The 18,734-nt window shown below is 37.3% G+C and overlaps 2 protein-coding genes across 10 annotated transcripts in view; one reads left to right on the top strand and one right to left on the bottom strand.

The window, feature by feature from the left end:
* The window catches only part of AIMP1 (aminoacyl tRNA synthetase complex interacting multifunctional protein 1), a 46,405-nt gene extending 43,037 nt beyond the window's left edge, over nt 1-3,368 (bottom strand). The window contains exon 1 of one of the 2 annotated variants that reach the window (XM_074866885.1): nt 3,294-3,368. In XM_074866885.1, the coding sequence (XP_074722986.1) occupies nt 3,294-3,295 (2 nt within the window). In that variant the 5' untranslated portion in view covers nt 3,296-3,368. Of the gene's footprint in view, nt 1-2,571; nt 2,593-3,293 lie in introns of those variants that run through there. The other variant, XM_074866887.1, reaches the window with a different exon arrangement.
* A 240-nt stretch (nt 3,369-3,608) lies between these two features.
* TBCK (TBC1 domain containing kinase) overlaps nt 3,609-18,734 on the top strand; it is a 112,345-nt gene continuing 97,219 nt past the window's right edge. For 3 of the 8 annotated variants that reach the window (XM_074866883.1, XM_074866875.1, XM_074866882.1), the window contains exons 1-4: nt 3,609-3,817; nt 4,121-4,248; nt 9,703-9,937; nt 12,129-12,201. In XM_074866883.1, coding sequence (XP_074722984.1) covers nt 9,745-9,937; nt 12,129-12,201 — 266 coding nt within the window. In that variant the 5' untranslated portion in view covers nt 3,609-3,817; nt 4,121-4,248; nt 9,703-9,744. Of the gene's footprint in view, nt 3,818-4,120; nt 4,249-6,201; nt 6,244-8,298; nt 8,503-9,702; nt 9,938-12,128; nt 12,202-18,734 lie in introns of those variants that run through there. The other 5 variants (XM_074866877.1, XM_074866878.1, XM_074866876.1 and 2 more) reach the window with 5 other exon arrangements.

The raw sequence follows: 18,734 nt of genomic DNA, 5'->3' as shown, positions 1-18,734 counted from the left end.
TCTTGTCCTCCAGAATGTACAAGCTACCTCTGCTGCTTCTTAGGGCTTTTTCAGAAATGAACAGAGTTAACATGACACCCATAAAACTATTTATTCTATCTCTACTGAGGTTGTGGGGTGGGGTGTCAGGGTGTGAAGCTGAGAAACTGGTAGTTTTCTAATTTGATTCTACTGCTAATTTGTAAATTTACACAGAGCAGCAACTTTAAAGTGGTCTGTTGTTTCAGAAAGAAGCCACACAAATCATTACAGCTGATTATTACCTTATGTTACCTCTTCCTATCTTATAATACAAACTAGCACAGTTCTGTAGTATAGAACATGCTGTAGAATAAAAGTATAGGAATATTTTGAGGCACATGTACAATATTTCCAGAAACTGTTTTTAAAGCTTCATGCCAACTGAAATGTGTACTGTATCTCAATGTATTACAGACTTATATAAAACCAAAGTTTTTTACTTTCTACTTTAGTCCTACTTTAAGAAACAACACCACTGTTGTCCCCCCCCCCCAGCCCTCAAAGTCACAAACAACCAGGTCTCTATGGAGTTTATGGAAGAAAAACAGACAAAAGATTAAGAAATAATTTGGAAAAACTAATCAAATTATTGTGATGATGTGTCACTTACATTAGGAATTCACTGTGTCAAGCACATAGCATGAAATTTCAGTGATAAACATTACAGTTAAATAGATATATTTCAACATTCTCTAAATTAGGACTCTGTTCTTCAAAGAAGTGATTCTACCAAGGATATTAAGCAGGCAACACTTTAGAAAGAACAAGAGCAGGAAAAGGGAGGAATGTCACCAATACACCTTGCATGACAGAGCATTACTCACATGACATTTCGTAGTTACCTTTTCAGGAAAACATAATATTGTGAAACTTTCAGGTCAGTAGAAAGTCAGACTCTAGTAGACTAGAATCCCTTGACTGATTTTCAGAAAAAATTTTAGGAAAATACCATGAATTGATTTAAAGGATTTTGCAGAGCACAAGAACTCCTAGGGGGTTGCTTGCTTCCCCCCATCATGGCATCCAATTAACTTCATTGCTAGTATTCTTGGATAACGTATATAATTGAAATAACAATAATGTATTAAACAGACTTCAGTCATATATATTTAGGAGAAAAGACATTACAGAGAACATCTAAATGAAGAGGATGAAGAAATATCCATGGGTTGTTTGGCTCTCCTTCCATAAAGAGGCCCTAGGTTAGCCTGCCATTGTTAAATTCATACTAAATTAGAGTTATAACGATGTCAAAGCAACTACATCATACCCTTCTGCATTAAACTTTTATTTTTCAGGTTGTTGTCCCACTCACATGCTTCATCATCAGAAGCATCAAGTCTTCAAGTTTCTAGACAACTCAAGAGTCCTATTATTTCCAATCTGATGGATTATCTTCAGATTTGCACAAATGTCTTTTTTTTTAGTAAATACCCTTTTCCATTTGATACCATTCTCTCCAGACTGTCCACTGCTTTCAGTCTGGGGAATGAGAAGTTGTTTCTTTCTCTATCTATATTTAAAGGTGTGAAAGAGACAAATAAACCTATAGCAATATATGGAAATATGCACAAGCTTCATATTTACAACTGGAAAAAGATGTTCCAGAGCCCAAATTTGCTGAAGATAGTTTTAAGAATCATTTTGACTTAAATCACTCTGCCTTCAACATCTTGCACCTTCAGGATTCAGTGCTGCTAAAACACCGAAGCCACTCACCAATATTTTTCTTAAAATTCTTTAAAGTCAAAATTACCATAACAAGAATATATTGTTAATTTGCAAGGGTGTGAAGCCATGTTGATAAGCAAAGATCCTTAAGGAGAGCTAAAAAAACCCAAACCAAACCACAAATCAACCAAGCAAGCAAAAAAACCCCCCAAACCAAAAAACTCCACGTTACCAGCTATTTGATACTATTTGTCAAACTTCTGTTACTCATTTCTAAGGCCTTATCCCTTTTAATAATAGGCAGAATTAAAAATTCAGTTTTAGAACTTTGCTTTTATTTTACAGGTTTGGGGCTTACTTTCCAACAGGTCTGCTAAATAATGTATTATTACTTAAACATAACTGGAGAATAATGTAGTAAGTGAATGATAAAGGCATACAAAAATGGGATGCTATATTCAATCACTAGTGCCTCACCTTACTACAGATTTCATCTAAGTATCCTGAATCACAAAACTATCTGTGAAATTAAAATAATATCTGAATTAAAGAAAGAGCAGGAAATGCAGGATTATTTATTGTGCAGTAGTAATTTCTTCATTTTGCCAGCTGCTAAACCCAGCACAAAACCACTTACCTATTACCTAAAGGTCTACAATACTTCAGCACCATTGCTGTGTGCTGGTTCGCTGTGGACTTGTAACGTAATCTAACAAGCAACAAATCATAAGCTCATCCCTCCTGTCCAGTCCATCCATCCCTGTACAGAATATGGGCTGTATGTTAAATCCTGCAAGTATCTCTACTGAGGATGGACCAAATACTTATACTGTTTTTCACTCACTGAAGTCTATGTAAAAGCACAATGAACGTACATACCATTTACCAAAACAGAGAAAGCATCTACTTTTCAATTAGTAGTAGTCATTCCTATGCAAAATTCAGTAGATACTCCGTGCCTATACTTTCCAGGCTACTGCAGCATGTTCTTCAACTGCCCACCACTATGCCACTTCCAAACTGTCATTTCAATCGATGGGCTGAATTAAGGAACACAAGTGATTTCAGAAGAACCACTTCACATGCCTGCTTCCTCCCCACAAAGTGCGGTATCTGTACTTGGAATGCCACCCTACAGCTACAGCGCACATTAAGTCCCATGATAAAATCCTATATACAAAGTAAACAACAACAAACATAACGTCGTTTCCTCTAATTAGAGGCACTCATCCTGTCCCTCCGCTGCAGGGGAATTCCCCTCAGAGGGACGGCAGCGGCCTCTCCACGACCACTACCACAGCACATAACCCGCAGGGAACCCTCGCTCCAGCCGCTCCCCGCCCCGCGCGCCGCCGGCTCGAAACCAACTAACGAGGCCCTGCCGGGCTCCCGCCTCCCTTCAGAGAGCTCGGCCCGGCCCAGCCCAGCCCGTGGGGTAGACCCACGGCATCAGACCGCCATAACACAGCCACCCAGCGGCGAGGGGCGACCCAACTGAGCCGCCCACGGGCGCGCTGAAAGCGCGCTGAGAATACAAAGCCGCCCTTCCCCATGCTGGGACTCGGCCGGGCCCCCAAACGCCCCCCCAAAAAAGCACTCACATGAACCGAACCGCCGCCGCTGCCACACACCTTCACTCGCTAAGGGAAAGGACCCTCCACTTTGGACTGCTCACCGAGCGCCTGAGGTTTGTAAGAAGGCACCTACGAAAGTCTCACTACCCCCAGCGAGTATTGTTTTTACGGCCAAGACACTCAACGCGTTTTCCTCAGAGTACTAGTAGAGCGTACACACACGCGAGGAGGGGAGAGGGAAAGAGTGTTATGCTCCTTTTATTTTTCAAAGGCCCAAACAAAAAGAAAGCTCAGGCACCGTGCTAGATGCCTCTACGACAGGGTCCTTCCAGTGCCTCGCGGGGTGGACTGACGTCCTGGAGCGGCGAGGGCGGGCGAAGTTAGTGACGCCACGTTCGGGGGCGGGGCGCGGCGCGCAGCAGGGACGGCGGGGTGGCGGCGCGCGTGCAGGTACCCCCTGGCACCGGCACCAGCCCTGGCCCTTCCCTCCTCTCCCTGCCAGGCCGGGGCCAGGCAGGGGCCAGGCCGGCAGCCCCGCTGGTGGCCGTTAGGTAACGGAGAGGCTGAGGGAGTGGCCGGCCCGGCGGGTGTGGCGGGATCGAGGCGGGGCGGGGGCGTAGGACGAGCGCTCGCGCTCCCGCTCCCCCGCAGCGCCATGAGGTGTGCGGGGCCGGTCGGAAAAGCAGCGCCGGGCCGCGCCTTTTTGGCCTCGGATTTGGACTGCGAGCGCCGGCCCGGGTGTAGTGCCTCAGGACTCGGGGTCTCTGGCTGGCGTGCTTATAGGGCCTTAGAGGTTACCAGCATTTCTAGCAGTCATATAGCAAGCTGGTTAAAACTGGTTTCTCTTTTACTAGGTTTAATTCCTGAGCAGCCGTGTATAATGTATAAATCGAACGGTAGGAAACCCCATCTTTGTGTGCATAGCGACACTGATGTAGCGGAACAGGCAGTCAGGCTGTAACGAAAAGATATTGATAAACAGGTAAAAGAAATAGCAGGTTTATAAAATAGAGAGATGTGACTCAAAGTGTATCATGATCTATCAAAATTAAGTTATGTTTTCTTCATGCTATCCAAGTGTTATTTTTTCTCACTAGTTAAATGATCTAGCTGTAGATACGAGACTTGAGATGTCCATGAGCCTCACTGACTCTTAGGCCTGGCTTTCAAAGCAGCAACAAAGTCTTAATCAATGTAGTAACATTGTAAATGCTTCAAGCAACACTGGTAACTCTTCTTATGTAAATACCAGTGTAGAATACAGAGGTTTTAATATGCGTATCACAAAATTCTACAAATACTACTGGGATAGAGCATTTTTTAACCTTTGCTGATGGGTCATATTTCATTTGAGCGAAGTGATGCTTTAGTATCCCTACCAGAGTAGGGAAAGGAATTACTATTTAGCATTTTCACGAAGCAACTCTTCAAATATTTGTTAGTTACCTGTGCTGAAAATACTGTGATACTTGCCTGGGTTTTTTTCCCTCAAATTTGTGTATTCATTGAAGACAAAATAATAACATTGGAGCCTTGTCAAAATCTGATTTGCATTTTCTGTTTATTTTGAGTAAGAGTATTATAATGACAATTTTAGTACATTTATTCTATCTGTTGCTGAATTGGTGTAGCTGGAATCTGAAGCAAAGTGTTTCTTTTCTGCATTGAATTTATTAGTCTGAACAGAATAACAATGTTAACATTTTTTTTGAGTATGCCTAATGCGTTTATAATCTGTAATTATCTGCCCACTAATTTTATCAAATTAAGAATTACTACAGTTGCAACAGGAATGTCTTAAGACTTAAGAACAAAAGGAAAGATATTTTGTGAAGAAATTTTGTCTTATTAAATGGTGTACTTTCTTGAAAATACTGTGATTTAATGAAAAATAGTGTCAGGATAGAATATTCAGGCCACCTCCTCTCCTGAAATTGTTCTCAATTGCTTTAAAAATAATTCAATAGCAGTACTGATTATAATTATGCTTTAATTCTGAAAAGCTGCCTTTATTAGGCAAGAGACATTTACACCTGGATACTCAGGAGGCATTTAAATAACTAGCCATTTCAAATTACTAACAGATATGAGCAGATGGCTAGTTGTCTTTATTTGTGTATGTGGACACTTTAGAAACCATAGATGTGTTTCACAAGATGGATTCATTCAGGTTGGTCTTGTGCAATATTTGCTTCTGAGAATTGAATTTATATGTTTTTATTTTTTTTAAAGGCAAAGTTCTTAGTGTTCATTGACTCAATTGCTTTAGCATTGCTGCAGTGAAGAAGTTGTAAATGATGGCTAGAAAATGCTAAATTCTGATGAAAAAATTTGTTCTCTGAGAGCAGTAGGTATTCAGGGGAGCAAATAAGTTGCTCAGTAGTTGAGAGGCTAACTTGTGTTTTATTTCTCAGTGTTGGGCATGGAAAAGCTATCAAGTGAAAGACTTATCAAAACAGTGCTAATCTGAATATTAAATAGGAATTTGTAAAGGTCCTCTGTTTGTGGAGGATTTTGCTGAGAATGTTGTTGGTGGTTTTGTGCACTGTAAACGTTTCTAAGGGAGATTTGGATGAAGGTAGTGGACTAGGGAACGTCATTCAGAGGTGGGATGCAAAACAGGCCACTTCTGGACTTCTAATCTTTATGCCAGACCTATTTTGCAGATACGACTGTCTCTCATACACATAATAAACAGTGCTTTGGAAACAACGACTCAGTAATTTTAGATGACGCTAATAAGACAAGTCTTTGCTTCCTCTTCCATCCTCACTGTTTTGGATTATCAAAATTGAATTTCCAGAATTCGGTTCCAAAATTGAGTTTGCCTTAACTGTTTTTGGTGTCAGTTTAAAATAACAAACCTTTCTTTTTTTCTTCCTCTTTTTATTTCAAAGTAATGGGGAAGTTCTGTAGGATATAATTCATTCCTCCAAATCATAAAACTAATGTGATATGTGTCTCATATATAGAAAAGGTGAGTCTGAGGTGAAAAATTTTGTGCCTTAAACATGAGGAGACTGTGTAGTACTCTCTATGTTTATAATTGTGACAGAGACTTTGATGTGAATTTTAAAAAAAAAAAAAAAAAACAACAAAAAAAAACCAACCCCCCTACAATTTAAAAATAGATAAGATCTGGTTTTAGATCAATTTTTAAAATATGTATAACACTTCTGTTTGAATTAAAAAATGTTAGTAAGCTACTAGAAAAATTACTAGACTGAAATAATTTATTTAAAAAAACCCACCCAACTTAAGTTGTAATGTGTGTTGGAAGGTTAAGTTTTTAGTTTTGGGGTTACTTGGTTTATTTTTCAAGTCAGTGCCTGGAATTTATGGAAGTTGAGAGTTAAGGACAGAGATCAGAGTTTAATTGTGAAAGTAGCTATTTGACAGAACTAACTCTCTTCCATCCTCAGAGAGAATTTTTTTCATTGCTTTAGTGGAGTCTACAGAATTAACTCTGTAATGAGAGAACTTGTTTTAATGCATACTTTTAAAACTCATTATTGATTCCTTCAGGTGGCTGACAGGAAAGATTGTTTGCTTACCTCATGTCTTCCTTTTTGTCTGTGTGCTTCCTAAGCAAAGGAAGTGAGTGATAAATGTGCAGTTGTGTAGTTGAAAGCATTGCAGGTGGTCTAATTCATCTTTGTAGGCCAAGTGATCTAGAGTATAAGAAAAGTTTAATCTCTTAAAATGGTAATTGAACTGATGATATTTAACAATTCTTTTTATTAAAATTCATTTTTAAATGTCAGCTGAATGCAGATACAATGTATTAGAGAAGTATTATCTAGCAGATTATTTTTCTACAGTAAAAATGAAAACATTTCTTACCTAAGTAAATATATTGTACGCTACATATTTAACTTATCAGAGACATAATGCAGCTCGCTGTTTGGCGTAATTTTATTCTCCCTCTCCTCAACTCTGTTCATGTTAACTTTTTTTTATTTTAGAGCAATTATTAGAGGACTATTGTGCCAAGCAAAATTATAATTCATTCTTTAAATCAAGACTTTTTTTCTTCATGGTTAATATATATTTTCTTTCTGAAGCCAGGTAGTTCATTTGGCAGCCATGATGTTTTTACAGGGATGTGTCTTATAAATACACAGTTAAAGCTTTCCAACTGGAACTTGCTGCATGCCAATAAATCTTTGTGCTTACACTCAGTCCAATTTATGTCTTTCCAATGGAATATTCTCACTCTAAATTGCATTATTGGCATCCTAAAATAAATCACTTCTGAAAAATACTAAATATTCATGAGATATGAAAGCATTGTATCTTTACAAATAAGACTTTTAATATAAAAGTACTACTATAAAAACTCCAATGCTTGATGCTGTTTCAGATTTATTTTCTTCCTTTTTTAAGATTCCTTAATGCTATGCATTCATATTTAATATGATGATGTATATTAGAATTTAGATTTACATACCTCATGTCTGTGTGTATTCAGGAAAAAAAACCCCACAAATGAGAGCAGTCTTATATTTGCTTTATATCTTAAAGTGGACTGTATGAGTTAAAACGGAAGGTACGTTCCATAATTTCCATTTGTATAGACTTAGTAAATATGTTTACTAAGGATCTCTTAGTAATATGTATATAAGGATCTCTGCACAACCTGTTATGGGATCACTCTCAGTTAATCAAAAAAGAAACTTGGTAGGATTTTACTGAGAATTTTGTGCTGGGAACAAGGTTGTTCTCTTAGAGAAACAATAATTTTGAGATGCTGAAGTATTAAATGCTCTGCTTCTCCTGTGTGACTCTTGTGAGAGAATAGCTTTTCCTGAAACCAGCGGGTCAATGTTGGCTGAAAAAGTAATAAAAAAGTAGCACTTAGCTTTATTAGTGCTCTGCATAATCTTGTTCTACTTGGATTTTGTTTCATGAAGCCCCTAAAATGATAAAAAATGATCACATCAAGTTTGAAAGAATTACGTTGGTTTTATACTTTAAGCTTTCTGTATTATTTCTCTTACAGGCTTCAAATCCTGAAGGCTCTTCGTCTTCTTTTTCTGGAGCCACTGCATATCTGTTTCTACTCTTTAGAGCGTATAATTACTATTCTGTAGCTCACGAGAGTTGGATGTGGTTTCCACATCAGTGGACTATTTCTCTCCATTGTATACACAGATGCCTCCAGACTCTGTGCCATAACATCTCTGGAGTTGAAGTGAGCTGGATGGTACTCTTCTGCACAGGCTTGTCCATGAAGGTCTTTTTTGTTCTATGGCCTATAGTCCCATGTTATTTGGAAGTGCCGTCTACTTCACCATCACAACTTCCAGACCAAAGCCCATTTAAGAGCATATAAGCTTGGCCTTTTTATCTGTGTTTGTATATGTGTCTGTTTGTATATGTGTCATTATACACAAGTATGTATGTGCTACGGAAGCTAATGTGTGCAGAGGGATAACAGTGTGTAATAACAGCTTGTGGTGTCTCGAGCCACCATCTGGGCAATCCAGAAATGAGCTGAGCAGAGGCTCAATTCAGCTTTTGGATTTTGGTACTTGTCGCCTCAGGTTAAATTCTTAGTTTGCTAGCAAAAAGAGGTCAGATGGTTTTATCTGAGGCCTAGCTGACTGTAAAGTGTCTGTCACTTGTGCATGGTTTAGGTTTTCCTATTCTTGAATGGCATAATGGTTGGTTATGACAAAGTACAGAGAAAATGTTTAGCTCACACTGATTTGTGATGCGTAGTTCAGAGGAGAGAGTTTGTTCCTGTTGGAGGGAAAAATGGTCATGGAACTAAGTGCTCCTGGAACTAAATTGCAAGCTAATTTATTTCACTTGACTGTCTCACAGAAATATTTAAGGAAAAATTAAGGAAGATTACTTCCCTAATTTGTTATTGAGTTAGTGTGTGAGCTAGCAGTTTACCGATGGGTAAGGAAAGAAATGGCAATAGGACAGAAGAGTGTGACTTCATAGCTTTAACTATTAGGAATGCTATAGTATATAGATACTGGATTATCACTAAAGCTGTGGTTATCTGTATTTGTGGCCTGATGATGGTATTTTGGAAGGTGCTTCTTCTGTTTGGTGCCTTTACTGGTTTTTGAATAAATAACATACTATATTGCAGTATATCTGCAATATAGTATTCAGATGATATACGATCATCTGAAGATTGTATTAAAGCATTTATCTGCTCTTAAAATAATTTTATTTGATTCTTAAAACTGTGTTTAAAACTATCACTATATTTTCATCTTTAAATGTGGCGTTTATGATGCAGCAGCACTGTATTATTATTATTATGATCATTGTGTTCGTTATGCTAAAATGTCCCATTCCTCCATAACAGAGAAAAAAAACCTTTTTAATTGCATTATTTAATAAACTAGTAAACTGAGTCACAAGAATCTGTATCTTTTGCAGATAAATTTTTACTCTGTGTTTTCTTTTTAAGGAACACAAATTGCTCTGAAGGGCATAAGATTGTGTGAAAAAGATGTTTCCTTTAAAAGACACTGAGATGGGTGCCTCCACCTTCTTTGCCTCAGCTCTGCCACATGATGTTTGTGGAAGTAATGGCCTTCCTTTGACACCTAACTCCATCAAAATTTTGGGGAGATTTCAAATCCTTAAAACAATCACCCATCCCAGGCTTTGCCAGTATGTTGACATTACCAGAGGTAAACATGGTGAGTATCTGTTTAACAAGGAAATTTTATGTGTGGTTACAGTTATATTTTTGTGACAAGATATCTAAAGATGTCTGAGCAGAATATTGCCTTTATAGCACCAGGAAGTGGCTGGTTTTCAGTCTCAAAATGACTGTATTCCTTTGCTGTGACTGGCAATACTGGTGCTTTTGTTTCTCCTCTACAGAGTTGAGACAGATGTTAGTTGTCTGTCCTCTTTTGTTATATGCTATGCTAACTGATAAAAGCTAAGAACTTTCTTCTTTTTATACCTCACTGTAAAATTCTTGTACTCAGTTGCTGTGCTGTGTCTTTCTGTGGGATGCTGAAATACGTGTATTTTTGATGCTGAGCTCCTACACCCATGTTCTAATCTGGTGAACATTTTCATGTGATGGTTAGGTTTCTTGTACTTGATTTGCAGCTGTTCTTGTTCTCTCAGTCATCTCATGTCTTGGCTGCAAGCTTCCCTTATTTTATTTATTTTAGCTCTTTAAGATCTCTCCCACTACAGTTACTTTATTCTAGTACAGATTTATTTTTTTTTAGTGACTGGTATTACATGTATTGTTAGCTCAAATAAGGCTTCTGTTGTGTTTTTTCTGCTCCGAATGATCTTATTCAGTTGCAGGCTCATCAGGAGTACAGCACTTAATTTCCACAAAAAGACTGCAACACCTGTGACAATTTAAGTGGTTGCCACCTTTAACTTTTAAATCAACAATGTTCCCATATAAAAGTACATTGTAAGTATTTGTTTGATTAGCTACAGGGTCTCATAAAATACAGAAAGTAATTTTTTCCCCTTTAGAATGCAGTATGATAGGATGCTTCAGATTTTTAGAAAATGAGAATTCTGCAAACTCCAAACACTGAAGCATTCTGTGGGATAGGGGATACTTTGTGTGTTTTCATTTGTTCTCAAATTTTTAAATTTTTCATTTTCTGCAGTCAGGAGATCTAGAAAGTTTATTCATTTTCATCTTCTTGAAATAGAAACTGGGATTTTCTTACAATACTGTTTAGGATGAAAGGTTAAGAAACATTAGCTGACATAACATTTAGTAAATAAAAGTTATGGTTAAATGCGAAAACATGGCCTTCTTGACAATAAAGAGTCAATGACACAAAGGTTTATGAGTGTGTATAAATATGAAGGAGAAAATATATTTTGATAATTGAAGTAATTTGAAGGACAGCAAATAAAATGTCTAACCATGAAGTCAGGAGACTTATATTCCTGGTGGTTAGAATAGCAGTTAATCACTTTCAAATAATACAGCAAATTTGGTGGCAAATTTTATTCTGATACTGACAGAATTTTTCACTTGTCAATCCTATGCATAGTGATTTCATGTTATTTTTTTGAAAATTTCAGTTTCTGCTCTTACAGAGAAATATGAAAGCAGACTAAGAAAACTGTAAAAAAAAAAAATTACATGTATGCATTCCCTCCAAGAAGATCCTCAAAAAGGGACTGTAAAAGAAATAAATAGGAAAACATTTAAACTGATTTTTTTGGTAAAATTTAACTACTTTTAAATCTTTGCTAGCATTATAGAAGGCAATCCCAGAATTTTTTCTTTCAAAGAAAGCTCAAGTGGTTCTTTGATTTCAAAAAGGAGATACATAGAGTTAGGTAACAAGATTCTAGCTTTAAGCTTTGGAACACGTGGGACCCCTGCAAGTCCTATAGCTACTTGTTGGGCAAGAGGTACTAGAGCTAGTAATGTGCTAGTTGGCCCATCAGGACTAAAACTCCTGTGCTCACCCTGAGTCCCTTTTCTCAAAGCTGGTGTTACTGTGAGTCTCTCATCAACGCAGCTACAGATTCCTGCAAATTTGTAGATGCTTCTCACTGAGACCTCAATTCTTAAGTCAAATCTGACTGACACTGGCTGAGGGATTCAACATTTATTAGGAGATGGATGGATGGATGGATGGATGGATGGATGGATGGATTGACAGTGCTTTGCATGAGGAAACTGGAAGGATAATCTGCTGTATCTCATAAATGAAAATGGTGGTGATATCCAGAAGTTACACATCTTTAACACTTAATTATGTGTAATTGTCCATACAGTGTATGCCAGAATATTTTAACATTTGCCAAATAGCTAGTCTGAGAAGTTTGTACTCCCATTGTCTCATTTGGATTCTAGTCCTTTTATACTTTTTTTTTTTCAATTAGAGAGACTGGTTGTGGCGGCTGAACACTGTGAAAAGAGTCTGGAAGATTTGCTACGAGAAAGCAAGCCAGTCAGGTAAGGTGTCAAGCTGAACACAAATCTATTCACCATAATTTCATATGTCGCCTGTAGCAAAGTCCCAGACCTTTTTTAACTTTTACTGGTTTATATAAATTTTACTCTGTCAAAGTTTAACCTGAAGACATTGTTTATCAGATGAAACATATGCCTGAAAGAGGGAGTACTTATTTCCATACAATTCTAAAAGCTAGAATACTTACAGGGCACTTCCTTACAACTGAAATACTTTGTAACTCGTAAATCTTGTCTGTCTGGTACTAGTAGTTTGGGGTTTTCTTTTTAAAAATAAAATCAGTCCTATGACAGGATAAGTATCTTACTAAGAATTAATTTGAAGATTGTATGCCTGCCAGATGAAATACAACTTTCACTAGAAAAAACAGAATTTGATGTGTATTTTTCATATGCAGAAATCTATTAATTTATTAACTAGAAAGTGGACAGGATGTCAAATACATATGCCAGGGTGCTAATAAGTGATTTGAATTTTGGTTAATACAGTCGCTTCAGCAAGGCTTTGGTCAAAACCAAGTCCAAAGACTGGATGTCAAGAATATTTGCATTCATACTACGATATATAAAATAGTTGAGCTATATCTTTAAAGAAGCAAACAGACAAACAAAATCCCCATCAGACTTGTTGCTAAAAGTGTTAACTGTAATTTTCATCTATCACTATTACTTTTGGAGCAAAGAAGTGGGCCCTTGTCCTAATTAATATGTAACACAGAAAATATGAAAGGTAGAAGAAGAGAAACATTATTTCCATTTGGGATAGGAAGGCATTGTAGGCTAACTGATTATTTTCAGACCACAGAAATATATAAATATAAAACGTGTCTAAAGAAATCCAAAGTCTCTTCATTCTAGTTTCTGAAAAGTTTATAGCAAGCATTAGGTTTCATCTCATGTAAGCATAGAGAAGATGATTACTCAGTAAAATAATCAACAAATTTTTATGTGTCTTCCCAGTTAACATTAGGCATCTCAGATGTGTTTGATAAAGTACTATCCAGACAGCCTGCCAGTGACTCATCCCAAATTAGATTTGTATACAGGTAGTAATACTGGATTTGTAGCCTTTCGAGCCTTGCAACCCCTGAATAGTATGTTAACAATGTTGTCTGGCAGAGATAAAGGTTCCTGTTGTGAAAAGTTCCAGAAATAGTTAAAGCATTAGAAGCTCCTTTCTTTCCTTTTTCATTCAGTTGTCACACTGTTCTTTGGAGGTGTATATCTTGGTGTCAGATGAGAAGCAGCCCAGACTGTCTGCTGCCTCTTGACTGTTTTTGTAGCTATTTTAATTTGCTTTGAATTTCTTGATATAGTATACTTATGTAGATTCTCTGACAACTTTTGTTGCAATTTAATCCTGCAGCCTTAAAACTTGCAAGGGGCAAGATGTCCTTTCTTGAGGGGGAAAAAAAAATTATTTCTCTATCATAATTTTATGAACAAACTTTCTCAAATAACAGTTATGGTCTGTATGCACATCCCTTATGTCCATCTATACTAGCATGTGTTTTGCGGCATCCAGAAGGATTTTTGAGAGTTTTTTAGATAGTTTTCTAAGGTATGGAACTTTGTTTTTTTGATATAGTGAGAGAAGTTAGTTTGTGACAGTAACCTCAGCTAGTTAGGCCGTGGCTCTGTTAAGGGTAAATGCATAAAGCCTGGCTTTATTTTTTCCTCTTGGCTTGAGAGAGTTTTTACTGAAATAAGTTACTCTACTATCTGATCTTTCTTTTAATGAGCCAATTGGGATTTCTTCAGGAAGTTGTAACACCTGAGGTATAGGGCTATATATGTATGTTCATAGCTTTATGAGACATTAGTGGTTCATCTACTGTAAATTACAGCTTTTGCAGTAGTAACTAAAATAAATTATGTTGACTTCAAATGAAGTTTCTTGCAAGAGTGACATTTTCCCTCTACTTCTACTTTTTTAATGAAAACTGACATTTTTGGTTCTTATGTGAGACCCATAAATGTCCAGAAGTAACTTGGATGGACCAATTCCCAGTTATTGGTTATGTGATCTGTCTATATCAATTACCTTTGGAGGGAAGTATTTGGCTTTTTCCATTTATTCTGGTTGCATAGCTGGTTACACATCCGGAGTTGATGTGTATGCTATTGTAATTAATTTTATAAACTGTTTATGGAATGTGAGAAGCTGCTCTTCTGTTTTCTAGATTAATTTTCCTTACGCTTGCCAGTAACCTAAGTCCTTTGCACCTGTACCACAAGCCGATGTAAAATCAGCAGGAAATCTTCTATTTTGTTAGTGCTGAAATTCAAGACATTACATTATGGACTGTCTATCTTTCCATACATACTGGCAAACAGGCCATACAGCTGTTTGGTAGTTATTTGTAGTTAATCTTTCCTGAAGTCATGCATCACGTGTAGCATACATTCCTTATTATATGAATTATATCCAAAAAAAGAAATGCAGTGGAGTTCTTTGTTCAATTAACCTCAGAGTTTCACCATGTTTTCTAATTCTAATGAATCAGTTGCACATAGGGGCCGAATACTGGGTATTAGAGCTCTAACCATTTACCTTGCTGTCACAGTGCAGTAAGTCATTTTACTGAGCAAACCACCAAAAATTTTGTGGAACTTGGATTTGTGATATATTCAAGAATTTATTTATTACCTAACGATACTGTAACAACAGTTTCCAGGAATTACAAAGATGGTTTGCCATTGTCCTCAAAGTTTACATGCTCAACTTTACTTTCAAAGGGTATTTATTGCAAGTAAGTGTTTGGTAATTTGTAGCCAGATTATTTTCTTTAGAGTGATGCATATTTGGGATCCTAGAAGGAGCATTTGCTGCTGTTATCAGGTAAATTTCAAGGACTCTCAAATGGATGAAATGAGTTGGCACTTTGCAGTTCTTACCGTAGGGAACCAGAGGCAGAAAGGAATTTAGTTTAGTGTTTTCTGTATTTTATTCAGGTGATAGCCATGTGTACATCATAACTACAATCAATGCTTCTAAAAGTAACACTAATTCCAACTTTCTTTACTGTGCTTCCACAGGGCATCACAATAACAGCAGGGGAGCTCTTTTGGAGCTGTGTGCCACAGGGAACTCAAGCTGCAACCATGGAGAAGAGATTTAGGATAGGATAGGGTAGGATAAGAATTTTGGGCATTGATGTCCCGTTTTTTACCAGACCAGTCTCCATTGTCCTCTGTGTGAGAGACTGTAGTCTGGGTCATTGTCTCCTGATTTGTTTATTCCCCGTTTATTGTCCTGTTTGTTGTTACTCTGAGAGAAAGTATGCACTGAATTTAAGTTTGTAACAGTCACATTAGTGCAAACACAGCTCTCTGAAGTATGTTTAGGAGTCAGTTAAATTTTTAAACAGCTAGAAATTTATGTATATAGTCAAGCAAAAATAGTAAATACCTGATTTAAGCTCATAATAGTTTACTGCTGTTCCGAGATTTGAAAATGTGTCTCGGTCTGGCTGGCTTCCTTTGTGTCTGTCTTCTTGCACATGCAAGGATTTTTTCTTGTGAATGAATTGAAAATAAGTCACAAAAAATTATGGTGGGTAGAAGTTTTGTACTTCAGCAGTCTCACTAAGGGTAGTTTTCATGTTTGTGGCAGTCAAAATTTTACTAAATTTTCAAAGTTTGCCAGTTATTTTAGCACTGTTCATACCACAGACTAGAATGTAAGATGTGCATTTACTTTTAAGGTTCTCCATCTTTTAAACACATTTACAAGTACTCCTTTGGGATACCTTTTCCAGACAGCGTTAAAGGAGTTATTTTCTCTGCTCCTGTGCTGTTATAATAGGCGTTGTGAGCTTTTCCTTTTGTCACACTTGAAGTGCGTTTCTTCAAAGGAGTTGGTCTGCACTTGTATTCATAATAATAAAAATGCCAGCAAATACTAACTTTCAGCAGACTTTTGGCACCTACAATAGTGTTTCTGGACTGGTCTTCAATTTGTGGCTTGAGCAGTCTAAGCCTATTAATTTCTTCAATAAAATATAGTTGTCATATGTTTTGAAAGTCATGGTTTTGAAGAATTACTAGTGAACCATCAGAGATACAAGGTATAGTTTGTTATACACAGAACATCTGATGGGAAGCAGACTGTGTCTGCAGCTGTTTACTAGTTTGGAGAAAACATGATCTGACTGATTCGGATGAGTACGTTTTATTTGGCTGTATTAAACAGTTGTCTGCTCATTGATTGGATTAGATTTCTTTATGCTAGCCTTGCTGTTAGTGTGCTTTTGGCAAACTTGAAGTGAAACTACGTTACGGAAGAGATTATTAGACAGGGGGGAAAAAGCAATTTCTGAGTAGCCAGGGTTTCTTCAAAAATATTGTAAGACAGGTGCAAGTCATCAAAAGGCTGAAGGTTTTACATGGTTTGACTTGAAGAGCTGCATATGAGCAGAACTTCAAGGGCTGAGTGTATTCTGCTTTGAATCAAGTCTGTGTTGGAATTTCACATGAGAAGTCCATATGTCATAATGAGGCTGCATTTAGCAAGAATAAATGATGAAGTAGTAAAATGAAGTAGCATTAATAAACAAACTTAAAATTATTTTTTTCCTAAGCATGTGTGAGAGTCTGTAGTTTGGATATTTAGTGTCTGTAGAGTTTTCCTTTAGTTTCTAGCCAATGCTGTACTTCCAGAGCTATGATGAAAGATTAGCTATTAGTCCAGACTTGTTTATATATTGTTCAATGATGCTTTTCTTCATATAGGAGTATTTTATTTCTGTAAGCAATTTTTAGTCTGGCTGAAAATCTTCCTGTAGCATTCCTTTTAGCATAAGTTGTCTCCTGTGACTGTGTTTCCCCTCACGAGAAAATGATTGTTTGGAATGGAAAAGGGGTAGAGCTTTCTTGAGGTATTCGAGGTGAACGTTACTGCTCTTGATGTCTGAGTGATCTTTTTAGGTATGGAACCAAATTCTTTGCTTGTATAGTTGGCTGCAGTGTTTGATGGCAGCACAAAGACATCCCAGAACATGTGTCCATGTCTCCCTTACATGTGAAACCCAACAGTGAGTGCACACTTGTTTCTGATCTTCTCTTCCAAGAAAAAAGAAAACAGTAGAATCCTTCTATTAAAAAGTAGATATTGTAGCTGTATACCACATAATGTCTGTAGATGTGGAAAAAGTGTGTAATTATATTTCAACCTTTTGCTCTACTATGCTTCTTCTGTAGTTGCTTGTAGACACTTCATACAGATTTCCGTGCTAAAAGCAATATTAAAGTTCTTGAGCTGAAGATGAGGTATGCTGAGTTAATTGAGAACAAAACTAGCTGAGGGTTTTGAGTGAAAGAGGATGATGAGTTTCTCTCAAACAGACCAAACATCAACCTCAGCAGGAGGGTGGCTTCATCCTGCAGAAATATTTCTGCAAGGTATTGTGTAAGGATCAGTGTTAAAATTCCATTCTGCATAAATGAGCAAACTACTACTAAAGAGCTAATGGCTGAAAAACCAAATGTCAAATCTGTACTGTGAAAATCTTACTAGATTCAAGCCACATTATTAATCTTAATGTTGATTTATGATAGTTGTGTTTAGAATAAAAATTGCTTGTAGACTTGTGAGAACAAGATGTGGTTAGTATATGGTTATTCTAAGTTAATACAGTGTTTGACACTTCATCCTGCTTTTAGGAAGGAAAAAAAGGATGAGCTAACACTCATTAAACTCGCTATACAGTGCATACTTTTAGAAAGGGATTATATTTTTCAAGTCCAAGTTCTCACATTTGGAACTACTGAGCAATGTTTTCAAGGGAGCATTTGTCACAAATTAGGGATCAGACAGCTGGTTTATTTAGATGCATTGATATGCTTGCAAACATCTCTAACGTCATTGTGGCTTGATATTGTTTCTTCTGTGCATGTGGATGTTCTCTCCTTGGGTTCAAGCTCCTCTATTTTACAGTGCAAATAGACCCAGACTTGCGCATTCACTCCAGGCTAGCTGCTTTCCTGCCTAGAAGCTGCATTAGTCGCATACCGTCCCTACATCAGTGTTGTGCCAGACTTGAAATGATAGATTTACAGAACATCATGATATGGGAAACATGGTATAGCACTTTTTTCCCCTCCCTGCAATTTTGCAGGCACCATATCATGAGCACAGCAGTAAGTTAACTGAATTGCTTGGCTCCTGAACCAGCAGGACCTTCAGGTGGACAGGTACGTGTGCAGACAGAAGGAACTTGTATTGGGACTGAATATAAGCAGTTGTGCGTGTGTTTATAGCTAGGTAGATACCAGGGAATTGGAGATTGCTGTGATAGTGTTTAGAAGGCTGGCAGATGAGGCAAGATTTAAGGTTTAAAACGTTAATTTCATTCATTAACAGCACACCTTTGCTAAAGGTTAACTCATGCATGTTATTAATCATCACTGTGTACACAAAACTGTTAGTCTTTAACAGATATTGTAAATTAGCTGTGAGTATACAATACTGCAGAGCTGATGTTGTACAGTTAACAGTGGTAGCTATGGCCCTT

This window comes from Strix uralensis, chromosome 4 (assembly GCF_047716275.1).
Source record: "Strix uralensis isolate ZFMK-TIS-50842 chromosome 4, bStrUra1, whole genome shotgun sequence".
Classification (NCBI taxonomy): Eukaryota; Metazoa; Chordata; class Aves; order Strigiformes; family Strigidae; genus Strix; species Strix uralensis.
The sequence above is the reverse complement of the archived record's forward strand: the minus strand, read 5'-3'. Positions and strand labels throughout refer to the sequence as shown.